The 24,441-nt window shown below is 48.1% G+C and overlaps 2 protein-coding genes across 2 annotated transcripts; one reads left to right on the top strand and one right to left on the bottom strand.

Annotated features, from left to right (window-relative positions):
- The first annotated feature begins 7,466 nt into the window (after positions 1–7,466).
- FCER1A (Fc fragment of IgE receptor Ia) lies at positions 7,467–13,104 on the top strand. The gene is made up of 5 exons (XM_042975562.1): positions 7,467–7,628; positions 8,219–8,239; positions 9,273–9,527; positions 11,017–11,274; positions 12,714–13,104. Exons 1-5 carry the CDS (start codon positions 7,571–7,573, stop codon positions 12,911–12,913), a joined length of 792 nt encoding a protein of 263 aa, XP_042831496.1. The 5' UTR covers positions 7,467–7,570; the 3' UTR covers positions 12,914–13,104.
- A 4,687-nt stretch (positions 13,105–17,791) lies between these two features.
- LOC102962151 (olfactory receptor 10J4-like) lies at positions 17,792–23,712 on the bottom strand. The gene is made up of 2 exons (XM_042975723.1): positions 23,636–23,712; positions 17,792–18,476 (listed from the first exon to the last, which is right to left on the bottom strand). Exons 1-2 carry the CDS (start codon positions 23,710–23,712, stop codon positions 17,792–17,794), a joined length of 762 nt encoding a protein of 253 aa, XP_042831657.1.
- Positions 23,713–24,441: the final 729 nt, after the last annotated feature.

Genomic DNA, 24,441 nt, shown 5'->3' with positions numbered 1-24,441 from the left:
ATATTTTATAATTTTTTGTGATATAATTTCTTGTTCTAAATCGTCACTCCGATATCTAATATCGTATTCATAATCTTCTATTCAGTTTTTTAAGGAGGGTCCAAACTGCAGAAGTTGCGGGCATCTGAAGCCAGACCCACCTCTCGTACACACAGAAAGTCTTAACCTACAGGAGACATAAAACCGAACAACTTTATGATAAGAAAACACACCCGTGATGAGTGTGCCAGCCCCCACGCAGGTGGAGAGGAGGGGGCGGCGGGTGAGGCAATGACCCGGAAGCTCGGTTGCTGGGGGTCTGATTCGGTCACACGGTGCATGATTGAAGGATGCTGTTCCAGGAAGAGAAGGGACTCACCTTCTCTCGGCATACACGGGTTTTTCCCCTAGACCACCCAGCATATAGGAAGAAATGTAAAAAAAGAAATCTTTGCATTTATTTGTCAGTCAGATTCAAGGCGCAAATAATGGTAAAAGGGCTGGTTGGACATTCTGAAGTCGTGCAGAAACAGGGCAATTCTTCCTTCCGCACGAGGCTGTCCTGGGTGCTGTGGGGTGTTTGGTGCCTCCTGAGAGCGAACAATGTGTGTTGTAGACATTGCTGCAGCAAGCAATATGCAACCGCTTGCACGCACACACTCAGACACACACACGTGCTCGTGCACGCACACACACACACATGCTTGCACACACACTCAGACACACAGGTGCTCGTGCACATGCACACAGACACGTGTTCATGCACGCATGCACATGCTCATACATACTTGTGCACACACTCAAAACGTGCTCACACACGCACACACATGCTCGTGCACACACGTGCTCGCGCATGCATGCACATACTCATACATGCTTGTGCACACACAAACACGTGCTCACACACATGCACACACATATGGTCGTGCACACACACACATATACCTGCTTATATATTCACACACATGTTCGCACACACATGCATACACTCAGACACACGTGCTTGTGCACACATACGTGCTCATGCACACAACCTTGTGCACACACTCACGCATGGGCTCACGCACACACATCCTTGTGCACACACGCACACACTCAGACACACATGCTCGTGCACACACACATGCTCTCACACACACTCAGACACACACGTACTCACACACTCAGACACACGTGCTCATGCACAGACACACACACTCACACACACATGCTCGCACACATGCACTCAGACACACACGTGCTTGCGTGCAAACGCACACACACATGCTCGCACACATACTCAGACACATGTGCTCACGCACGCATGCACATGCTTATACATACTTGTGCACTCAAAACATATGCTCATGCACATGAACACACACATATGCTCGTGCACACACGTGCTCGTGCATGCATGCACATGCTCACGCACACACACACATACTCACATATACTTGTGTATACACTCACACACATGTTCGCACACACACGCACACACTCAGACACACATGCTCGTGCACACACACATGTTCTCACACACAGGCACACACGTGCTCATGCACAGACGCACACACTCACAGACACATGCTCGCACACACTCAGACACATGTGCTCGTGCACACGCACACACACACATGCTCATACATACTTGTGCACACACTCACACATGTTCACACACACACATGCTCGCACAGACACGTGCTCGCGCACGCACACACACTCAGACACATATACTTATGTATACACACGCATGTTCACACACACATGCACATACTCAGACACGTGCTTATGCACACACGTGCTCACACACACATGTGCTCGCACACACTAAGACACACGTGCTCACGCACACACATGCTTGTGCACACACTCAGACACACCTGGCCGTGCACACACACACACACGGTCGCGCACACATGCACACACACACACACACTCTCTCTCGCACATACACACATACCCATTTCCTGACGGCCTGCGGCAGGGATGACACACTCAGGGAGTATGACCTGAGAGGTGCAGACGACTCCCTCTGTCCTCAGTTTTCAACCCCGACCCGTACCCATCATCACCCCCAGAAACACTGGTCACAGTACTGTCTGGTGGGTCCTGAAAGATTAGGGCTGCAGAAGTTACCTATTAAAATGCAAATATCCTTGGCTGAGCTAAGACCTCTTGTCCTTATCTGCTAACAGCCTGCAGGGTTTCCTTTAAGAGAAGGCTGTTTCCATTTTTTAACTGTGTAATTCTGTAAGGAAGCATGACATAAACTGGCCCACACTACACTTGACTCGAGGGCTGACCGCAAGAGGGGTTTCTCTGTCTGCAAGCACGCCTGGGAAGGGGCCGGGACCCCCAGTGAGCAACCGCCCCGAGCTCCCACACCCACTCTGAGAGGGAGGCGCGGTCTGCTTCCCCGTGCACACCTGGCCTGGGCACGCAGACTGCGTCCTTGGACCCAGTGTTGCCCCTGGACCCACCAGTGGTCTTTCGAGCTCTTTGCCCAAGAACACATGAGAGGGTCTATCTCCATTCTTCACAAGTCCAAAGGCTCCTTGCTCAATACTCACACAATAAATCACACCTACGGCTTTCCTTTCTGCCAACGTCTCTCTAAACCTTTCGCGACATCAACTCAGTGAACACTCACAGCAACAGGTGCCAGCACTGCCTCCATTTTCCCAGATATGAGGCTGAGGCACAGAGACGCCGAGCAATTTGACAGGGGTCACATGTCATAAGTGGTCTGAGCTGAGAATCAAACCCCAGAGCCTGTTCAGAGCGGCACTCTCTCATCAGTCTTACACGTAATCTCTGTAAAATATGTGTGGACAATAATTTATTTTTACACTTTATGTTTTAAAATTGAATGCAATAGTCTAACATATTATACAATTTTTTTTAACACCACCATGCCCTCTGAGAATCTTCCTTAACAGGCGAATAATTCTGTTCTCCCCATTCGGAAGGAAAACTCGGGTCACTTCAACTGATCTGCATTTGTTGGAAGGCAGGAAGGCAAGTCTGAGGGCCTCTGGGTCTCTGAGCTGGAACCCAGCATTTATAAGGCGAAGTTCATGGTCAGTTTGCCTGAGCACACGTCGTGGCTCAGACTGCTTCCCAATTACAGGATGCCACCGAGATGCCTCATCTGGAGAGTGAGTGGCTGGTTACGCATCTCAAAGACAGGCCGCATGGTACCCCAGATACCCACAGGGCACATCACGCTCAGGCAGTGGTCCAGCCCTAAGAAATGTTAGGAGACTGATTCAAGGGCTTTCTCTCTGTATTTTATGGTGTTAGGGGACACCCAAGAGATGTAACACTAGTTAGGAAGCCTTTGCCCAGTCAACCGAATGTTTACGACTAGGAGCATGACCGTGCACCTGAGCCAGGTCCTTCGACCGCTGGCAGCCTTTAGCTGGATATCTGGTAGGACTCACCTGTAAACAGTCTATAGGATATTAGCTCTTGCCGTATCACTATATAAAATCCGAATACTATGATCACCTTTGAATTAGAGCAAGAGCATATTCTATCAAAATCAGGTACTAGAAATATATTTCGTGGCTGGTCTCCATTCAAATCCATGTTTCTGTGAAAAATCCCACTGAGTGTCCCTTCCATGTCAGAAAGCAGTTCGTCTCAGTCTTCTAAAGACAGAAGGAAAAGATCATCTTTGAGATTATTTTCTGAAGTCTTATTTTTCTTTTCTTGGGGGGAAAAAAACCCCTCTGTCCACACGCAAAATTGTGGCTTCCATAAGCCCTGTCCCCATCTCCTTTTCAGTGGTATTCGCTTCGGGAGTCCTGGGAACTTCCATTTATTTCTCCTGGATCTACCCAAAGCAAGGAACTGTTCAGGTCAAGACAAGAATTAAAAAAAAAAAAAAGGTAACACCACTGCCTTTATTGTGAAAATCCGTCAGGCGGCCAGCACTGTTATTGAATCTGCTTTCCTGAACAGACTCCCGTCCTGGTGGCAAAGAGAGCTGATGACCTCCTGGCCTTAAGAATCTAGATTAAAAGGTACGACTCTCTCTCTCTTCTCTCCAGGCACATCTATGAAATATACATAATAAATATGTGACCATGCCAACAGCACTGTGTGACTACGGTTGGAGAAGTCATCCCGTGAAGCCAAGAACAGAAACTGTAGAACAGGAGGTTGGACCGGATCAGTGATTTCCCATTTGTGGATTACAGATCCCTGGGAATCCAAATAATTTTGTGCGGGGCCCATGAATCCACGTGTACTTTGAGCACACTGCGTAGACTGGATCGACAGACATCATATGGAAGTGGTCGTGAGCCCAGGCTCTTTAGCAAGACTGCCCAGTTTCAAATCTTAATTCTTCCACTTAGCAGCTGCATGACTAGACAAATCACCCACCTTCCCTGTGTTTTCGTTTCCTCATTTTTTAACCACATAAAGTTGGTGGGAGCAAAACAGATGAGACCTGTTGTGTGCTTAGCCCTGTACCTAGTCCTCGGGGAGAGATCGGTGTTTTTACCAAGTGCATTCACACCACAAGCAGACAGCTATTTTGCTTTTTCATCATTTCACATTCCCATGTCACATGGACCTTGCCTTGTGCTGGAGAACACAGAGAAGAAAAAGCCAACAAATTAGCCCTCTGTCTGCTTCCCAATTTTGGAGAAGGGCACAAAAACCCAGAGACCCGATGGGCCGACCCTTCCTCTGCTACCATGTCCCAAATCATAAAAGTCCCCATCGAAAGCCTTTCACTCTGGATCCAGCTGCAGAGATGAACCCCAGCTCAACGGCCCCGTCGTTCATGCGTGGCTATTGGCCTTTCCCTTCTCCACTGCTCCCAAGTGAAATAAATACAAACTGAGGTTTCCAAGAACCAACAATAGGTCACAATATGGGATACAGATGCTGTCTAGGAATACCCAGATTGTAAGGCTTGTGGGAAGAAATGAGATTAAGACCCAGTCTACTGATGTCAGTGAGCATACTTGCTCAGGCGGGACATACAAGGAAATAACAGCACATCCCAGCCAGAGACCGGATGTCAAATTTAGGGGACTTCGTTTTTAGGTAAGGGAAAGGATTGTGGAATTCAACTGGTGTATCAACCCATTATTCCAGGGTGGAGAGGAGCTACTGCCTTATCTTAGTGTTGATCTGTTCCTTTGGGTACCCGTGGTTGTATACCACGGGGATGATTTATTCTTCCTGATGTTGATGCTGCTGGTTTTGTTGTTCCTTTTGTTTTTGTCTCAGGGCTGGATGGACAGGGTGGTTTTTGAAGCTCTCATGAACTGCTTTTGCTGAATCTGCAAACCGTTCGCTCTCACTACTGCCAAAACACTACCTTCATTTCAACAGCAGACACCGAATCAAAAGTTTCAGGAGGCACACCAAACGGAAGTGGTCCCTCTCACCCCCAAAGCTTGTACTCACCCCCCCCCCAATTCAAGAAGGAGGTGTTTGGACAGGGTAGAGTCTCAGGAGGAAGCTTTCAAACAGACTGTGTGAGTCACAGGAAAGTGTCTCCGAAGGGCAATGTCATGGTCAGATCAGTGTCCTAGGAAAAAGCAATATCTCATAAGTGCCCTGGACAAACTCTCAACAGCGTGATAAAGTAGATCTCTCTCTCTGCCAGGACCTTGCCAGTCAAATGTTGCTCTGACGGCACCATAAAAACAGCTTCGTCCCCATTTCTTTCACCTCCTCCCCACCCCCACTGAACAACTTTTTGTGTTCAAGTCTTTCCTTATCACGCTCACTTCATCATGATTATGAAGATGAATGAGCTTGCTTTATGTAAATAAACTATGCCACCTATCAAACAAAGGAGGGTGACCATTTGCCTTAGTCCAGTTAAATGCAGGTTTCTCTTAAAAGTCTTTAAAAATTTTTAATATTTATTTATTTTTGAGAGGGAGAGAGAGCGCGAGCAGAGGAGGAACAAAGAGAGAAGGCGACACAGAATCCAATGCAGGCTCCAGGCTCTGAGCTGTCAGCACAGAGCCCAACGAGGGGCTCGAACCCACGAGCTGTGAGATCATGACCTGAGCTAAAGTCGGATGCTTAACGGACTAAGCCACCCCGGCTCCCTTTAAAAGTCTTTAATAATGGTACTAAAGAAGGAGAAGACCTACTTATGGAGCCTCTTTTACATACTAGACACTGGGTGATGCACTTCACGTGTTTATCAACTTATTACACCTCACAATAAAGCTGTGACCTTGAGGCCGTTATTGTCCCTATATTATAGGTAAACCTTAATGACAAATACTAGGAGTATTTGAATTCAGATCTTTAAACCCAAACAATCTGCCTTTTTTCAAAATGACTTGCTGTTTTCTTTAAAGATCTGTCACTAAGCCACCACGTGGCCTAAAACCAGTCACCAGCCTCCCTTATCTGGAAATTTCTATGTATAAATCTTTGTAGCCCCAAATTCTCTAATGCCATAGAAGCTAGACGTTTTGGTTAGGTCTGCCTGCGGAGGATCTTTATGGTTGATTCGGGAGACTTACTCCAACAGTCTGTAAAGAAAAGCATGGTGGGACAGAAAGTTAGCAAGGTGGGCCTAGCTAACTTCATACTCTCCCGCCTGCTTCAGAGTTTCGGCAAGGACCTAATAGAATAAATACTGCATGTAAATAAAATAAAATATAAAATAAAATAAAATAAAATAAAATAAAATAAAATAATAAAATAAAATAAAATAAAATAAAATAAATAGAATAAAAGAGTAAAATAGAATAAAATAAAATAATAAAATAAAATAAAATAAATAGAATAAAATAGAGTAAAATAGGATAAAATAAAATAATAAAATAAAACAAAATAAAATAAAATAAATAGAATAAAATAGAGTAAAATAGAATAAAATAAAATAAAATAAAATAAAATAAAATAAAATAAAGTAAAATAAAATAAAATTCACCCTGTGAATGTCAAAGACGATGGACATTTGTGGAGCTATCATCTCCAGCATCCGTCAACAATACCAAGTCCTGCGAGAAGGCAAGCATCTCTGGCCTAGAGCTAAAACACAGAGTAATTGGTCGAAGGGGTCCCGGGGGGAAGAGAGCTGGTATGGGCTGAAAGGGGAAAGGGTGGTCATGCTGGAAGATTAGAAACATAAAAATGGATAGACGCTGGAAAAGAAAATAAATTCTAGACCAGACCCTGGAAGCTATGGTCTCACATCTGTCATCCTGTGTTGTGAGCCCCATCAAGACCCAGTAGAAGAGGCGTCTCTGAAAACAGCCCCGGTTTGGCTGCTCAGAGAGTGGATCCTCAGGGAATCGGATGAAAACGGGAGGATTGGCGGGCTCGTGGACCAGCAGGAAATTAGGTAACAAGAGTGATGGTGGCTCCAGAGAACCACGACCGAATGTCAGCAATTTCTGGCCCCAGTAAGGGAGTGTGCTAGGAGGCAAATATGAAATTGCCCAATTAGGTGCTACTCTGAATATTATCTCCAGAGAAGAAAGCAAACCCAGGCGCAGCTGATGAGTTAACCAGATATGATACAGAAAACATTTCCTTCTCCTTTCTGGCTTTAAGTCTATTTTAAGGCGTTAGGTCTCTCCCGTCGAGTCGGCATTTGGGAGCCAGGGAGGCGATGTCGGTTTTCCTGGGAGGCCCTGCTCTGCTGTGGACAGCACTGCTGCTCCTCCTCTGTAAGTAGAGGCTCGGCGGCCCCTCCTGGAGGGGCCGACGTGGGTCTGGGTAGCGGCCGGGGTAGGAACGTTGGCAGTTTTCGTGGTGAACTTTTCTGGGCTCTGTGCAAACCACAGGGCATCTCCCGGGGACTCTGTAGTGGACACAAGCTGGGAGCAGAGCAAATTGGGCTGAGCAGGACCTAAGGGGGAGCCAGCCAGAAGCCCGTTCTTGCAGTCATTCTGGCATCTCCCAGAGGGCAAGGGAGGGAGGGCAGAGGAAAGAGAGAAGCTCTTTCTCTCCCTGGGTCAGATTCCTGAGAAGATGGCTGACCCCTTAAAACTCCATGGATGTTGGGGGCGCCTAGGTGGCTCAGTCGGTTAAGTGTCCAACTCTTGATTTCTGCTCAGGTCAGGATCTCACGGTTCATGGGATCGAGCCCTGCGTTGGGCTCTACGCTGACAGCACGGAGCCTGCTTATTCTCTCTCTCTCTCTCTAAATAAACAAACTCCAAGGATGTAGACCTCATCACCACCCCCAGATCCCCATCCTCGGGAGTCCCAGAAGACTGGACAGAGACACTAACTTGTCCTCTCTGAACTTTTGCAGATCCAGATGGCATGTCAGCAGGTGAGTGAGTCCTTGCTCTGTCAGTCTCACCGTGGCTGGGCACACTCCCCCCTACACTGTTTCCCATCACCCCACCACCTCTGCTTTCTAATGATTAGGCATCTGTCCCTCCCTGACCAACCTGAGCCCCACTCCCTCCCCGCCTGCCTTCTTTCCCCCGTTCAACACCTGCTCACATACCACCCCATTGTCTCGAGGCACCCCACCCCTTTCTATGCCAACAACCATGTCAGCAGAACATCTAAATGCCCCACCCCTGCCCAGCCTGCCCCACCCCTGCCCAGGCACTGCCACACAACCTCATTCAATACTTGCATCATCATCATGGTTAGTATTGCCGCCATTTTATAACTGAGGGCTTTGCCTGATTAAGTGCTTGCTGGGGGTCGCGCAGCTGACCAAGGGCCAGCTTCTAACAGAATCCCCTGGGGTCCAAGTCCAGTTCTGTTTCTGTACCTCATCGCCACTGGCCGCTTCCCAGGCTTTGGTCAAATTTGTACCACATCTCTTTGTTCCAGAAAACCTATTAAGACTGATTCTCCCGGTGCTTCTCACTTCCTTCCAGAATTGATGTGGACTTTTCACTCCATATCCACTCACAGTTAAATAGTCATAAAAATTTAGAACTGGGAGAGACTGTTTCAGCTAGTCTAACACATTTATTCATCCATTATTCACACGTTCATCCACTCAGCAAATATTTAATGAACATGTCCTCTGTACCAGCCATTGTGCTGAGCTAGGGCTGAACAGGATAGACATCGTCTCTGCCTGACCAGAGGCTGTAGTCCTCGCTGACAGATACTGGCATGGAAATCAGGAGGACTGAAGTGGTTACCCTATGTTGAACTCGTGTCCCGTCTTTCCCCCTAGTTTGGGACTCCCTGGGGCCACAACACTGTTTCCTCCTTCCTGTTTCTTATTAGTGGCCGTACAAGGGTAGACTGACCACTAACTGTCTATTGCCATATCTGTACTTTGGAGCCCTTTTCACTCCCTCTATATCTCTTCCCACAATTTGATCTTCTCAAAGACACCCGGGAACCTACAGTGTCCTTGAATCCACCATGGACTCCCATATTGAAAGAAGACAATGTGACTCTTACATGTAAAGAGAACAGTTCTCTTGAACTCAACTCTACTGTGTGGTACCACAACAAGACCAAGTTGGGCGTGACAACTTTAACTTTGGACATCGTGAAAGCCCAAACCAAAAATAGTGGGGAATACAGGTGTCGGAACAAAGGATCCATCCTGAGTAAACCTGTGTCCTTGAAAGTCTTCAGTGGTAAGTTCCAGGACTATGGAAAGATAGAGTCCCCCATGTGAGGAATGGCCCATCCGGAGATGGGGAGAGATCAAGTTATTCCGGGGCTTGGTGCACTGGGGTGGGACTCAGGGTCTCTGTCTCAAGACCTGCCTGTCTCCTTCCACTACTCCTGCGTGGCCCCACCTCCTTTCGGGGTTCTGGCCATCTCCCATCTCCCAGTGGGATCCTTCCAGTCTACCTCACCCCTCTTTTCCTGCTTGGGGCAGATGTATATGATATGCTCACACGGCATGTTGGATATGTGAACACTGCAAGGAGCTGAATATCTGAAATGGGATCAAAAGGTCAAATTTGGTCAACCGTTTCCACGAGCCATGACCTGGATATCAGGTTGCTCTCTTAGTTTTGAAAGACATCCACATAGATCCCTCACGACTTCCACTTTTACTAAAGAACAAATGTTATGTTTGCCCCAATTTCACGACTGCTATTGCCAACCACTAGGACAGCACGTTCAGGCACATGCGGGCTAGTTAGTAAATGCTGGATGAACCAAAGAATGACTTCATTTAAATGGCTAGGTCATGGATATATTTGGCTTTACATTTTTTAATGCAAACATACTTTAAAGGATAAGCCTACTTTATGTCTTTCTCTTGAGTGAAAAGAGGTGTGGTGACATCCCTATGCATATTCCAGACACAAACGAAAGCAGCAGGGGATAGCTTCTTTATTTCCTTGGAGTGGATTCTAGAAAATCCTTAAGGATCACTACTAAATAAACTGTGCCCTGCACAGCCTAGCCAGATCTTTGTTCCAAATTCTCCCTCGGTGAATGCCTGTCAATTCTCACGGTGACATTCGCCATACGACCCAACTCTTAGACTTTACAGACTCCTCGTTAACAAGTATTCGTTGAGTACCTACCAATTCTGAAGTAATTGTGTTAGGCACTGGGGATATAATGTAAGGATCAGACATGGTCCCTGGCCTCCTGCAGTATGGAGCCAAATGAGGAAGAGGATATTAAGTGAGTAACTACACACATAATTAACATGGGCATGTATGTGCTGGGGAACTTTCAGAGCCAACTATGATTGACGGTAGAACTAGGGAGCCCCTAAGAGACGGGAGGATGAAAGAGACCTGCCCCTAGGCGAGGACTCCCTGGACAGAATAGTCTTATTACCCAGTAGTGACCAGAACTGGCGTCTACAGAGCTGTAGGGAATACTGGCATTCGAGCCTTCCGTGGACAGGCTCAGCAGAGATGTCCGAGTGGTTTCATGGCCCCAGACTCCCTTTTCAGGAGGCGAGAGGATTCATCAGTATAGAGGACAGACTCGAAGCGTGATTTTGTTTTTCCTTTTTCTTGCCCTTCTGAGCCAAGAAACGGGTTAATGATAAAACGTGGTTCCTGACGCAGACTCTGCATGACTGCTATTTTTTCTGTCTCTCTGTGTCTATCCATCCATTTGCCGTTAAATAACGTAACGACCGCTCTTCAGAGTGGCTGCTCATTCAGGCCTCTACTGAGGTGGTGCTGGAGGGTGAGTCCTTCCTCATCAGGTGCCACAGTTGGAGGAATTTGAATGTCAAAAAAGTGACCTACTACAGGAATGGCAAGTTCCTCCAGTTCTGGTATGACAACTACAACATCACCATTAACAATGCCACAGAAACAGACAGCGGCACCTACTACTGCACGGGCTGGATTTCGAAGCAAAATCACACCTCTAACTTCCTCAACATCGTTGTGAGAAAAGGTGAGATGGTAAAGAAGGAGGGGAGCCCACGGCAGGGGAAGGGAGAGGGAGGACACCCGAGCCTGAAGTGGCTGCAGCATGCAGAATGGGACAGCCGGGGCACCTTGTCCAGCCCACAGGCCTGCAGGGAGGAGGCCCGGGGTGGGCAGCACATCTCTCAGTCTCTGGTGGAATTAGCATGAAGACTAAATGAGGGGATATTTGTGAAATGGATGTCTAGCCTGTTAATAAGCACCACCCAAGCATAACGGATCGTGATCAATGGTTCAATCCCAGAGTCCTCTGTGGCTCCCGGGGAGAACACTTCTAGTTATCAAATTGAAAGGGAGGCTCAGTGTTGGGGAATGCAGGTGGTGTAGAGCTTGAAGACGCCACACTTGGGGAGGAGGGCTGGGGACGGAGACCCACACACCAGTGGGCTGTGTGACTGGGTGGTGAAGAGACAGAGCCTCATGAGGAGACCCCGGCAGGTGCACTGCCTCTAGGGCCAAATACGAAGATGCTCTTTCCAAACTCTAAAAAGAGAGGGAGCCTTTGGACTACCTGCCCTGCAAGGAGGAAATTCAACCTTTTGCTCAGCAGACGTGGCTCATACTAATGCCTTAAAAAGCATGGGACCAGAAGCCAGAATTGAGCTTTAATGTCAATATTCTGTTAACCAGCCTGAGACCTAAGTGCTATTTAATTGTCATTGGCCTTCTGGTATCCTTATCTGTAAAATAAAGGGCTTGGTCTAGATGTCCCTTGAGGAACTTTAAAAATACCGACGTTTGCATCTCATCTCTTGAGATTCTGATTTAATTGGTTTGGAGGACTGAGCATCAGTATTTTTAAAAGCCCTTTCAGGTAACGGTCTTGTGCAGCCAGTGCTGAGAGCCACGGGTCTAGGTGATCTCTACGGGATTTCTGGCTGTAATATTCTGGAGCTCTATAATTCTAGGATCATCACAAAAATCAGTATCTTGTAACCAGAATAACAAGAGAGGGAAATTGGAAGGCAGCTTAAAGAGGCTCTGGCCCAGTGTCTTCATTTCCCCCAACGGGCACGCGGTAAATGATGAACGATTCAGAAATGAGGCACTGGTGAACCTCCACCCTCCCCAGCCTCGCCATCTCCTTTCCACCCTCAAGTCAGACGTGGGCCACTGCACCTGTGAGCCCCAATAAAGAGATCGCCTTTCCTGTGACCTTCCCCACTGGGCACACTGGCTAGAGGAGCTACAGGCTGGGGCTTGAGGGAAGGTCTCAGGAGTCCCGGGGCTCCAGGAAGCATAGGCAGAGGAACCCAAGTCCATGAGTGTTGCCCTCGGGTCCCAGCCAGCATATCATGCTAGCGCTGGAAGACAGAGGACCGTTCCCGGTTCCTCTCTCAGGGAGGATGAAGCCCTGAGCCCCATTTTTCGATTCCTCATATGACGTATGTTTCCTGTTGCATCCAGATTCCCCTGCGGAGCACCAAAGCAAATACCACTGGCTACAATTTGTGATCCCATCGTTGGTGGTGCTTCTGTTTGCTGCGGACACGGGGCTGTTTATCTCGACCCAGCAGCAGCTGACCCTGCTCTTGAAGATTAAGACGACCAGGAGGAGCAGGAACCTTATGGACCCACGTCCCAAGCCAGACGCCAAAAAGAACTGATGTTGCTGCTTGGGAAACATTTGCAACGGCAACCTCTTTCTGGCATCAGCGATTGCTTCTCCGTGGTCAAACACAGCTCGCAACGCACACGGGAGCGTCTGGACGCAAGGCTTTACAGACCTGCTTCATTAAACCACCTGAAACTGCTTACATGGCATGTGACAGCAAGGGCTCAATAAAAATCACTTAAACAAACGAAAGAATGAATATATTCATTTATTAGCGTCTGTAAGAGAGAAGTCCAACTTGAACAAAAGGGGTATGAAACCAGGTAACATGGTGCATCTAAGTATTTGAGGCTTGCTAGTTTCTTTTTTTGTTTCTAGAGGCAAGAACCATACAGTCCCAGATGAGGAAGGCTTTCTCCCGACTATCGTAAATCTGGACCAGGCCTATGAGGACCTGGGAGCATGCCGGTGAGATCACTCACTTTTCTGCTCCCACTTCGACTTACCCTTTTTGAGCTTCTAGCTCTTGGATTGCCCTGAAGCTGGGGCCATCCTGAGCCTTAGGACCCTGGGGATGAGGCTCAGTCTGAGATTTCCCTGTGATTGTTTCTCTCTCTGCTATCTCCCAAAGTCGTGAAAACCCTCTTATAGCACCTGAACTTGGAGAAATTCCAGCAAATAGGAATCACCGGAACTCTCAGCTCTGAAAAACAGCCCAGGACTGAGAAAGATCTCAGGCAAAGACCCAACATTCGCTCTCCCGCCCCCACACCACCTTTGCCTCGGACACACTTATCCTGGGTGCCAGGAGGAGGCGTTAGGGAAGAGAGGCAACATATATTAGCAGTACTGACCGTGAGCTCACAACAGTCAACGAGAGATCAGAGCACCTGTTAACTTTACTATATTGTAGAACAATTACTAACATCAGGAGGAAGTGAATCTGGTGGGGGTGGGGGGATGGTTCACAAACACGCACGAGATTGACAAGTCCCATTTTCTCCAAAAGATGTTTTTGGACCATGAAGCAGAGAGAACTATTGGCGTTTTTTGGTTTTTTCTTTTTCTAAATACAGGTATCTGGGATGAACCTCCTTAATACCACTTCTACTTTTCTCCCCCAAATCATTTCAGACACGTAAGAAATGACCAGATTCCCACTGAACAGCCTGGGCACTTGGCTTCGTGTCAACGGGCCTTATGAGTTTCCTGCAACAGAAAGAGGAAAAACAGGAAAACTCCCCACGGGAGGACCCTTGGTATTGTCCCAGACACTTCCCTTGCCTTTAAGAAAAGACAAGATCCATTTTAGGCTACAGCCTTGAGACCATGGTCTTGCCACCACTTTCACAGACAACTTCTTCCGTCACAGTGTCCTACACACAGCTTCGTACACATCAGACAGAAGAGCAAGTGACTCACTCCTCTGAGGATCTGAGGCCAAATGAGCCAGAGTTAAGAGCTGAGGGATATGTCACATGCGTAGAAAGTCCAGGCTTGATCAGCTTGAGACACAACTTCTGAGGCATTTTCTAGATTCTGGCGGACCACAATTCACCTTCACCTCCCCTTCTGTCCCCACCCGAGCTTGCCAGAGCTCTGCTTAGAGCACATACCTGGACGTTCAAGCCGCCATGAACTAGCTGTGTGACTGGAGCAAGCCGCCTGCCCATCTCTAAGATTCCATTCCTTCTTTGTAAAAAGAGGGGGTTTGGACTGGGTGGCTTCTAAGCTCCCTTGAGCCCAGACGTTCTGTCCTCCGTTACTCGGAAGCCTATTTCCCATGTGGTGACTACACGGGCTCCAAGGCTCAGAACGCATCCCCAAGAAGCTCTTAGTGTGAGTGTTTCCTTCATCCTCCACACATGGTTTTCACCGTACTCTTCCATGGACGTGAATTTCAGGTTTGTCTGAGAATCATGTCTACCATTCATTTCTTCCTATCTCCTTCTTCTTCATACATCTCTTGTTCCGTAAGAAACGTGGTTAGGGCTTAAATATTTAGTGGGGCTCCAAAATATGGCATTTAAAAGAATGTTTTCGGGGCATCTAGGTGGCTCGGTCGGTTAAGTGTCCAACATCAGCCCAGGTCATGATCTCACCGTTCACGAGTTTGAGCCCCGCGCTGAGCTCTGTGCTGACAGCTCGGAGCCTGGAGCCCGCTTCGGATTCTGTGTCTCCCTCTCCCTCTCTGCCCACCCCCCCCCCCCCAGCTCATGCAATCTCTCTCAAAGCTAGATAAAAACATTAAAAAAATAAAAAATAAAAGGACGTTTTTATTTCTATATACATAAAATACTTTGTCTATGCCAGAGAGGGAGCATGTATATCTTACAGGTGATTAAAATGGAAATAATCCACCCCCCTTCACTCTTAGGGCCTCCTCTGCTACCTCCAGTCTCTTACCAAATTGGTCGAAGCCAGTTCATAGAGCAAATTTTCTCTCCCATAGTTGCTATTCCAAATCGGCTGCCACAAATCATGAATCCTCAATAGAGATTGGTTTTTCGAAAATCAAGTCAGTTAACTCCCTACTGGTGGCCAAGGAAAGACATATTCCCTCGGTCACCTCAAGCATGGAAACTCAGACAAAAGACCCACCTCATCAGTATGCTGGGGAACCGAGTGCTTGAAGACAGAGCCTGCTCCTTCTCTCTTCTCACGAAATGGGAAGTAGGACAACAGGATCATCTCCTTGAACCCAGAGATGGGAGCTTTATGTTGAGAAGGCCAGAGGCACCTGCCAGCCTGGGTCCCTAGATAACCTCAGAGAACAGTGCTGTCTTCCTATGTTAAGCTGTCGGCCCTGCTCTGGGCAGTTACTTACCAAGTCCAAATCCCATTTGCTGTTTCATCAATCTCCATGGCATCCCCATCCCAAAACTTCTACCTAAAAATGTGCCCAGAATCATGGGCAAGTTGACTTGTCCGTATCACTTAGAGCATCCACACTCTTTCCCTTCCTGAAAACTGGAATGATATAGCCTCACGTTTAGCCTTTCCTGTATTTGAAATTTTAAAAATATCACCGAGAGTGGTCAGCAATCTCACTGCGAGGTAATTGAAAGCAGATTCAAAGCTGCCATGCAACTGAAAATTGCTGAGGATAAAGGAATAACTTCTTGTGGATTCTGAGAAAAGTTCACATTTAAATTTTTTTCACCAGTTTCCAACCAACCAAATTGAGCCACAAGTAAGCATAGTTCAATTAATAGGGTGAAATTATTTTTTAATTAAAAGATAGAAGCCATTGGCCTCCTGCCTTCACTAGAATATATCAAGGCTAAAAATCTGGGCTCTCTGCTTGCCAAGGACTGTCCTAGAAATGGGAAGCTAAACTGTTGCAGATTAGGATCCTCAGAAAACAGATTCTGATGGTCACAACCGGATGGTTCAGTCGGATGAGCGTCCAGCTTCGGCTCAGGTCATGGCCTCGCAGTTCAGGAGTTCCAGCCCCGAGTCAGGCTCTGTACTGACAGCTCAGAGCATGAAGCCTGCTTCGGATCCTGTTGTCTCCCTCTCTCTCTGCCCCTCCCCTGCTCATACTCTCTCGCTCTCAAAAATAAATAAACATAAAAAAAAAAAAAAGGAAGAAAGAAAAAGAAAACAGACTCTGAAACTGATTGAAATGTAACAGGTTGCCCAGAGAGTGCCCTCGGCATCAACACCCGTGTGAGAGTGAAGGCAGCGGACCCTGGCAGGGGGAGTAGCTGAAATGTGATGTACGTCAAACCGGCTCACAGATGAGAGCCTTGGAGCCGGGAGGGCCCTTTTTAATCATCTTAGTTGGAGGGACGGGGGCCAGTCTTTACAGCCGGAAGTAGGCAAGTCTTTGCGGCCGGTCTGCCCTGGCAGAAGGTGTGAGACTCTGGAGAAAGTAGCTCTTCACCAAGAGCAATTTCCGAAGAGCCACTCAACTGACCTCTATTGCCTCAGAGCCTCCCAGCAGCTGGGGGAACAGATGTGTGGGGCCCAAAGGTAAGCAATCCAGGTAGGGTAGCACAGCATCCACTGAGTACAAGTGACAGAAGAGAGTGAGACCCCGGCCGTCAGATCTCTACCTAATGGCTTTTTATCTGGATTTAAGCAGGATGACTAAGCCAAACATTGTGAAAATAATTTTGACTATCCTCATAGCAAGGCACTGGTGCTATTATGTTTAGAAATCTGGACATGAAGGCAAAGGTGTCTTTGATCTCCAGGCTGACTTCACGTGCTAGCTAGTGTTTTGTGCAAAGTCAGACAGGTTAACTTGACTTGGAGAACTTGTTCATTTCCACTGCCTTGCCCCACCCTTCATAACCAGCAGACCCCGTGATACTCTCACAAGTGATATTTTGCCCATGCAGGGTCACCCCGTGGGGTGATTCTGGGCGTTGCAGGAGCTGTGTCTGGAAGTCAGGGTATGCTCATTCCTTGGCATAGAAGGGCCAGAGTGCACAGAAGGATGAGGGAGAAAGGACCCTGCCTTGCACCAGAGCGCACGTGTTCACCTTCTGTGATGCTCAGACAGGAATGCTGGCTTTAAGTCCGGTTTTAAGTTGGGAGCATCTAAGAAGAAACTTCTCAGGATTAACCTCTGCAGGTTTAGGAGCTTACTGGAAAATTAAAAAAAATTTTTTTTAATGTTTATTTATTTTTGAACAAGAGAGAGACAGAGTGCAAGAGTGCAAGTGTGGGAGGGTCAGAGAGAGTGGCAGATACAGAATCTGAAGCAGGCTCCAGGCTCCGAGCTGTCAGCACAGAGCCCAAAGCGGGGCTCGAACCCGCGAGCCATGAGATCATGACCTGAGCTGAAGTCGGACTCTTAACCGACCGAGCCATCCCAGCATCCTTCTTGATCCCATATTTAAAGGCATTTTTGAAACAGCCTTAAAATTAATACACATTAAACAAAATCAGTTAAAAGCCTTCCAATAATCTGTCCTTGTTAAGAGGAAAGGGGCTTCTGCCCCACGGCTCTGCGCAGGGCATCCTTGACCTCCTTGTTCCTCAGGCTGTACACGACAGGGCTCAGCAGGGGAGTGAGGATGGTGTAGGTCACAGAGATGAGTCTGTCCTGCCCCAGGGATCCCTGGGACTTGGGCTTGAGGTAGACGGCGGAGGCACAGCCATAGTGGACAATGACCACTCTGAGGTGGGAGGTGCAGGTGGCAAAGGCCTTCTTCCGGCCCCGGGCGGAGGGGATCTTGAAGATGGTGGAGACGATGAGGACGTAGGAGAAGAAGACCAGGCCCGTGGGCAGAATCAGGACACAGACGCTGACGACAAAGTTGATGATCTCGTTGACAGGGGTGTCCACGCAGGCCAGCTTCAGCAGGGGCCTCACGTCACAGAAGAAGTGAAAGATGACAAGGGCGTCCCAGAAGGGCAGGCCAAACACAGATGTTACCTGGACAATGGCCATGCCCAGGCCAGTTCCCAGGGAGCCACTTGCTAACTGGACACAGGCCTCTTTACTCATGACGACTGAATACTGTAGGGGGTTGCAGGTGGTCACGTAGCAGTCATACCCCGTGGCCGTGAGCAGGAAGCAGTTGTTGATGCCAAAGGTGAGACAGAAGAACTGAGTGGCACAGTCTGGGATGTAGATGGCTCGTTGGGGACTGAGGAGACTGGACAGAAATGGGCTGGTGGGGACTCAGGAGGCCGGAAAGCACAGATGATGGCCACAGTGTAGCAGGTCTCAGAGAGGGACAGCATGCTCAGGAAGAAGTACATGGGGGTATGGAGGTGATGGTCCAGACGAATAACAGTCACGATGATGATGATATTGCTGGACAGAGTCAGCAGGTGCAAACTCAGAAAGACGGCAAAGACCAGCCTGTGCGGCCGCCCGAGTTCCTTTCAAAGAGGAGCTCGACCACGGCAGTAGAGTTTGGTGTTGGCACTGAGGGAGATGTGGTTCTGGGCAAAGGACAGGGGTGATGAGCCAACTGTACAAGAGAACAGGCTAACCCAAGGCCTTGGGTAAAAAGTGTGTCCATCTTCTGAGCAAATGCCCTGGACCTCGACGGTCATCAGTGTCAGCTGCGGTCATCGCCTCTATCCACCTCTTCCTGGGCTCCACCCCAGGACCCTGAGATCGGCGGCAGAGTCAGATCCCAGAGGGAAGGCAGAGGCTGAGTACAGAGGAGATCAGTAGAAATAATTTGCCCAGACATCGAAGAGGCGAGTCCAGGTCAGGGAAGAAGTTGGTCCTCAAACACTCTTGGATTTGCTGGGAAGGATCTAGTGAGGACAGTAACCGAGGTAAAAGACAGAACATATCTGAGGCTGATATCCTTTCAACACCTGTCAGAAGGCACTGTCACTGCCGAATGGCTCAGAAGAGTCCTGTAATGATTTCTGCTTCTCAGGGTCACTTCACCAAGCCCAGCGCCTAAAATCCCCTGCGATCATGAAAGACTAGAAAAGGGAGCATTTCTACGAGCTGGTCCTCCTGAAAGCCCCACACCACATAACCTCTCAGGCCATGGAAAAGGTTTGATAAGGCACTGCAGGGGTATGGTTTATCTCCTTGAATTTGAGCAGAAAACAGGATGGAACAGATCCGAGGAGATCCTTTCAAGAAGGGGCTGGGTTTTCCCAGTGTGAGAGCAGAGATAAAACTCACCTAATCAGAGAAGGACCAGATATTCTATTTTTCCCTTCAATTTTGCATATTTCAAGTTGAGACAGGGATAGAAATGGGCTCATCTCATGTGAGCTCAGAACTGGAGACTGGACAGCGGCAGGTTTAGTCTTGCCTTTCAACCCGTGTCTACTCCCGAAAGAACCCGCCATGGTTATCCGTTACTTCCATTCAGAAAGCTGAGCATCATCCTTTTCCATGCGGAAAACAGTCCTTCCCAAAATGCTGTATTCTGTGTCCCCTCTTCCCTGCGCTTTCTACCAACACCCAACTTGTGGGCACAATGTCATTCTCCGCAGAGACTGCAACGGTCTCCCAACCAAGGTCCCTCATTGCATCAACCTCAGTCAAGTTCCAAGCGAGCCCCCTGAATGGTAAAAAATCTGCTGATGGTGTTTGCCCGAAGGATATGAAAACACTACCTCGAAAAGATTTATGCACCCCTATGTTTACTGCAGCATTATTTAGAACAGCCACATTATGTGAGCAGCTCAAGTGTCCCTCGATAGATGAATGGGTAAAGATGTGGTATGTTCATTCCAGACACAATGGAATATTACTCGGGCATCAACAAGAATGAAATCTTGCCATCTGCAACAACATGGTTGGATCCAGAGGGTGCAATGCTAAGAGAAATAAGTCAGTCAGAGAAAGACAAACACCGTATGATCTCACTCATGTGTGGAATTTAAGAAACAAACCAAAAAAATCCCGGTTAACTATCGAGAACACACTGCTGGTCACCAGAGGAGGGGTGGGGGGGTGGGAGAAACCGGTGGTGGGGATGAAGGGTGAAGTCTCCAGGTACATTGATGAGCACTGGGTAATGGATGGAATCGTTGAACCACTACACTGCACAACTGAGACTGATGTAACACTGTAGGTTAACTGGACTGGAAGTAAGATAAAAACTTGGGGGTGCCTGGGTGGCTCAGTCGGTGAAGGGTCTGACTTCGGCTCAGGTCATGATCTTGAAGTCCGTGAGTTCGAGCCCCACGTCGGGCTCTGTGCTGACAGCCTGGAGCCTGCTTCCGATTCTGTGTCTCCTTGTCTCTCTGCCCCTCCCCTGCTCGCGCTCTGTCTCTCTCTCAAAAGCGAATAAACATTACAAAGAATTTTTTAATAGGCTTCAGCCCAGCTTTCAAGGATTTGTAAACGAGCCTGTGATTAACCAGCCTTGATTTTTATAACTCTCATCACTTCCCTTCCAACTGCTCATACAAACTTCATCACGCGCTTTTAACATCTTTCTCGCGGTGCACGGACCAGACCCATGTAGTGCCCCATGTACTATCCCGACATGGGTGTGGACCTGGTAGAATGAGATGTTTGGTTCTGCTTTGCACTCCCATCCCAGAGATGCCCAACATCTTCTTTCTCCCTTAGATCACAGTGGCCCGTCCAGCTGCTAGCCGGGAACAGTCTGTAGTGACATCCAAGTTGTGTTCTCGGGTTTTGACGGATAGTTCGGAACCCATCCATCGACAACCACAGATCTTATTATATTTGACCACATACATGGAAATGCATCCAGGCAGTTCTTATAACTCCCTTCCACTTGCCTGGAAAAAGATTTTACTCCTGCCTGTAGCCTAGAATATTTGTTTTCTTCCTCCTCCAGACCATTAATCTGCTCTAAATTACTATCACCTGAAACGACTCTATCCCAGCACCACTATGTGGGTGGACTCCAGAAGAGCCACCAGGAAAGGGGAGCAGGGTGGGAAGGGGAGACGAGAAACACTGGCAAGAAGAGGGCTACTCATCTCGGGTGTAAGAAATGGAGGTGAGGAAGGAAAGAGACAAAAAGGTAGGGAGGGTACAGATGGACAGAAACCTCGAAATTCAGACCGCAGTGGACTTTGGCGTTAATACTCTTTCTTTCTCTCAAATAAATGACAACAAAAAGAGGGAAACAAAGCCTGTCCCTGACCCAATCTTACAGTTTTTCTCCAGGGAAGAGAACTTACTTGTCTTGTTGGGTCTCCAATTTTTTTTTAAGTCTACTGTAAATAATAAAATTTTGTTTTGAATGCAAGCAAAACCATCTCTCCAGGAGTTCAATGTGCTGAGTACGTCACGAAGTGAGTGCTGTGCTAGTATCAGGAACACAAAGATAACCAAGCAAGGGTCCGTGCCCTCACGGAAGTTAGATTTCTGGACAGCCTTTTGTATAGGACCCAAAGAAAGAGCCCTCAAGTCTTACGTCCCTCCTCCTTACATTAGTTCACACATACACATTTCCAAAAGGATAAAAAGCACAAGATTGTCTACGAGAGATCGTGGTCCCCCTTCTACAGATCACCGTTGACTCCGTGATGAACGAATATTACGCTACAATCAACAAGCACCGTCCCAGAGTACAAGGAAGTGAAACTCACCAGCAGCCTGTTTCTCTGGGTCTTCTGAGAGTCACATCCGCCCACTCGAGACACCGAACGCCTGCAACAATACATATGGATTTGTACTAACAGTTACAAAGCATTTCCCAGGTTTTTGTCAATGCCCTTCCCGAGATTATTTTAAATCCATCAGTTACTTGAGTCTGGGTCACTGTGCAAAACTAGTGCTATTTTACCAAAAGTCTATGGATTTTCTTATCTGATGATCACTAACGCCTTACTGAGCAGAGCTGGTTTCCTGGTTTCACAGGAACTCCCCCCTTTACTGGCTAATCTTGAGATACTGCCCAGAAGGGGATACTGAAAAGAAACTAGAAAGGAAGGGAAGGACACACAGCCCAGTCTTCAGTGCCTGAGCCTATGAGTGACGGACAGGAAAAGTCACATTGAGTTCCTCTGGATTCCCACAGCCTCCTCGGACAGCAGCTCTTCTTTGGGTCACAAAGCAATAACTCTGGCTTGAGGTTTCTTAATAAGGTGCGGACTTCCTGTCCAGACTCCTGGGTCTCTCTCCCCAAAACAGCACCTACTACTCCCAAGTGACCTATGGTAGCAGAGGGCACAATCCAAACAGCAGAGCGCCAAGAGACCTCATTACCCAGCAAGCTCGTTGCCTCATCCTGGGATTAACATTTTGAAAGGTAGAGCTGGCTTGGCAATTAGGAGAAATCTCTGTGGGGAAAAGGCTGATCTGGAAACTTGGTAGGTTGGGCCATGGTCCCGCGAGGTACGTGTTATACTTTCTGTCCATTTCTCTGGTGCCAAAGCTGAGGAGCTTAAGACCCTTCTGGAAAGGATGCTTCATGTGTGGCAGAAGGGAAGCCACGATTGCCAAGAAGGATTTAAGCATGGAACCCTGCAGCCAGGTCCGCAGAGGGCTGACCTTCAGATACCCCACACTGGAAGCCAGTTTAAAGTCCCAGGGTGCAATCACCAATCCAATCCATGCCTCGAATTCTCTTGTAAGACTACCTTTACCTTTTTGTTTAAATTCCAGCATAGTTAGCACACAGTGTAATATTAGTTTCGGGTGTACAATATGGTGAATCAACACTTAGATCCATCCCCTGGTGATCATCACAAGGGCACTATTTTTAAAAATTTTTTTAACGTTTCTATTCATTTTTTGAGACACAGAGAGAAACAGAGCATGAGTGCAGGAGGGGCAGAGAGAGAGGAAGACACAGAATCCGGAGCAGGCTCCAGGCTCCGAGCTGTCAGCACAGAGCCCGATGCAGGGCTTGAACACACCAACCTCAAGATCATGACCCGAGCAGAGAAGTCGGCCGATTAACCGACGGAGCCACCCAGGCGCCCCCATCACAAGTACACCCTTAATCCCCATCCCTCTATTCCCCGTCCCCCACCTCCCCTCTGGTGACCAGCAGTGTGTTCTTTGTAGTTAAGAGTCTGTTTCTCGGTTGGCTTCTCTCTCTCTTCTCTCTTTTCTCCCCCTTTGCTCACTTACTCTGTTTCTTAAACTCCACATGAGTGAAATCATATGGTATTTGTCTTTCTCCCATTTATACCTTTTCTGATTGAAGCATAGTTCACACACGACGTGACGCCGGCTTGAGGCGTGCAACCTGACTCTGTGGGTTGTGCCACGCCCACCACGAGTGTAGCCACCCCGTGTCCTCACGCAACGCTATTCCGGTACCACGGACTGTATTCCCTTCCATCCCGTGACTTCTGCTTTTAACCAATCTCGCCCATCTCTGCTCTGCTCGCTGCACACCCTGCATCATTCTGGAACTTCTGGCCCGGTTCCGCCCAAGGCCTCCGCCTTGCCAGGCCACCTTCCGCGAAGTACATCCGTGTCACTACCCGCAGCCCACACAGACGTCAGTGAGCGTCAAGGGCTTTGAACTAGGCAAAAGTTGGCGCTCAAGCGTCACATATTTTTAACTCTTTAGTCATACTCTTCACATTGGCCTCACATCCGTAATTCAACTATAAAGCATCTTCAGAGACTCTCCATCTTTTCTCTCAGGGTACTTACAGCTGCTACTCACCAAAATAATTACTAACACTTATGATACGTGCTTCTTACCTGCTCGGTACTAAACTGGGCAGTGTACATATGTTAGTTCATCTAATCCTAGCGATCAATCTGCAAGGGAGCGTAGCTACATTCCTCTTCAGGAGAGAAAACAGGCACAGAGACGTTGTGGAACTTTCTCTAGGACACCGAGCTCATACATGAGGAACCAGGACTCCAACCGGGAAATCCGGCTTCAGGAGAAACAGTAGCACACGTCCGGACATGGTGAAGTCCTCCGTGACTACCGCTGAGACCGAATTTAACTTGAAATTGTGCTCAACGGCGGTGCCGCGGGCGAGGACGATCCAGGAAGGCAGCCTGGTGATGGTGCAAAAGCATTAGACTAGGGGCTCTGTTTCCCCAGGTTCAGCGTCCAGATCTGCCACGAATCTGACTGGCGTCTGGACGGATGCTCCTCTGACCCGAGCCTCCTGACGCGCCTGCGGGTGATGGAGTCGCATGTGGCGACGGGGAGGACGGCGACGTCCCCCCGGAAGTTG

The sequence above is a fragment of the Panthera tigris genome, chromosome F3, assembly GCF_018350195.1.
Source record: "Panthera tigris isolate Pti1 chromosome F3, P.tigris_Pti1_mat1.1, whole genome shotgun sequence".
Lineage (NCBI taxonomy): Eukaryota > Metazoa > Chordata > Mammalia > Carnivora > Felidae > Panthera > Panthera tigris.
Note: the sequence above shows the minus strand (reverse complement) of the source record. Positions and strands in the feature narration are given on the sequence as shown.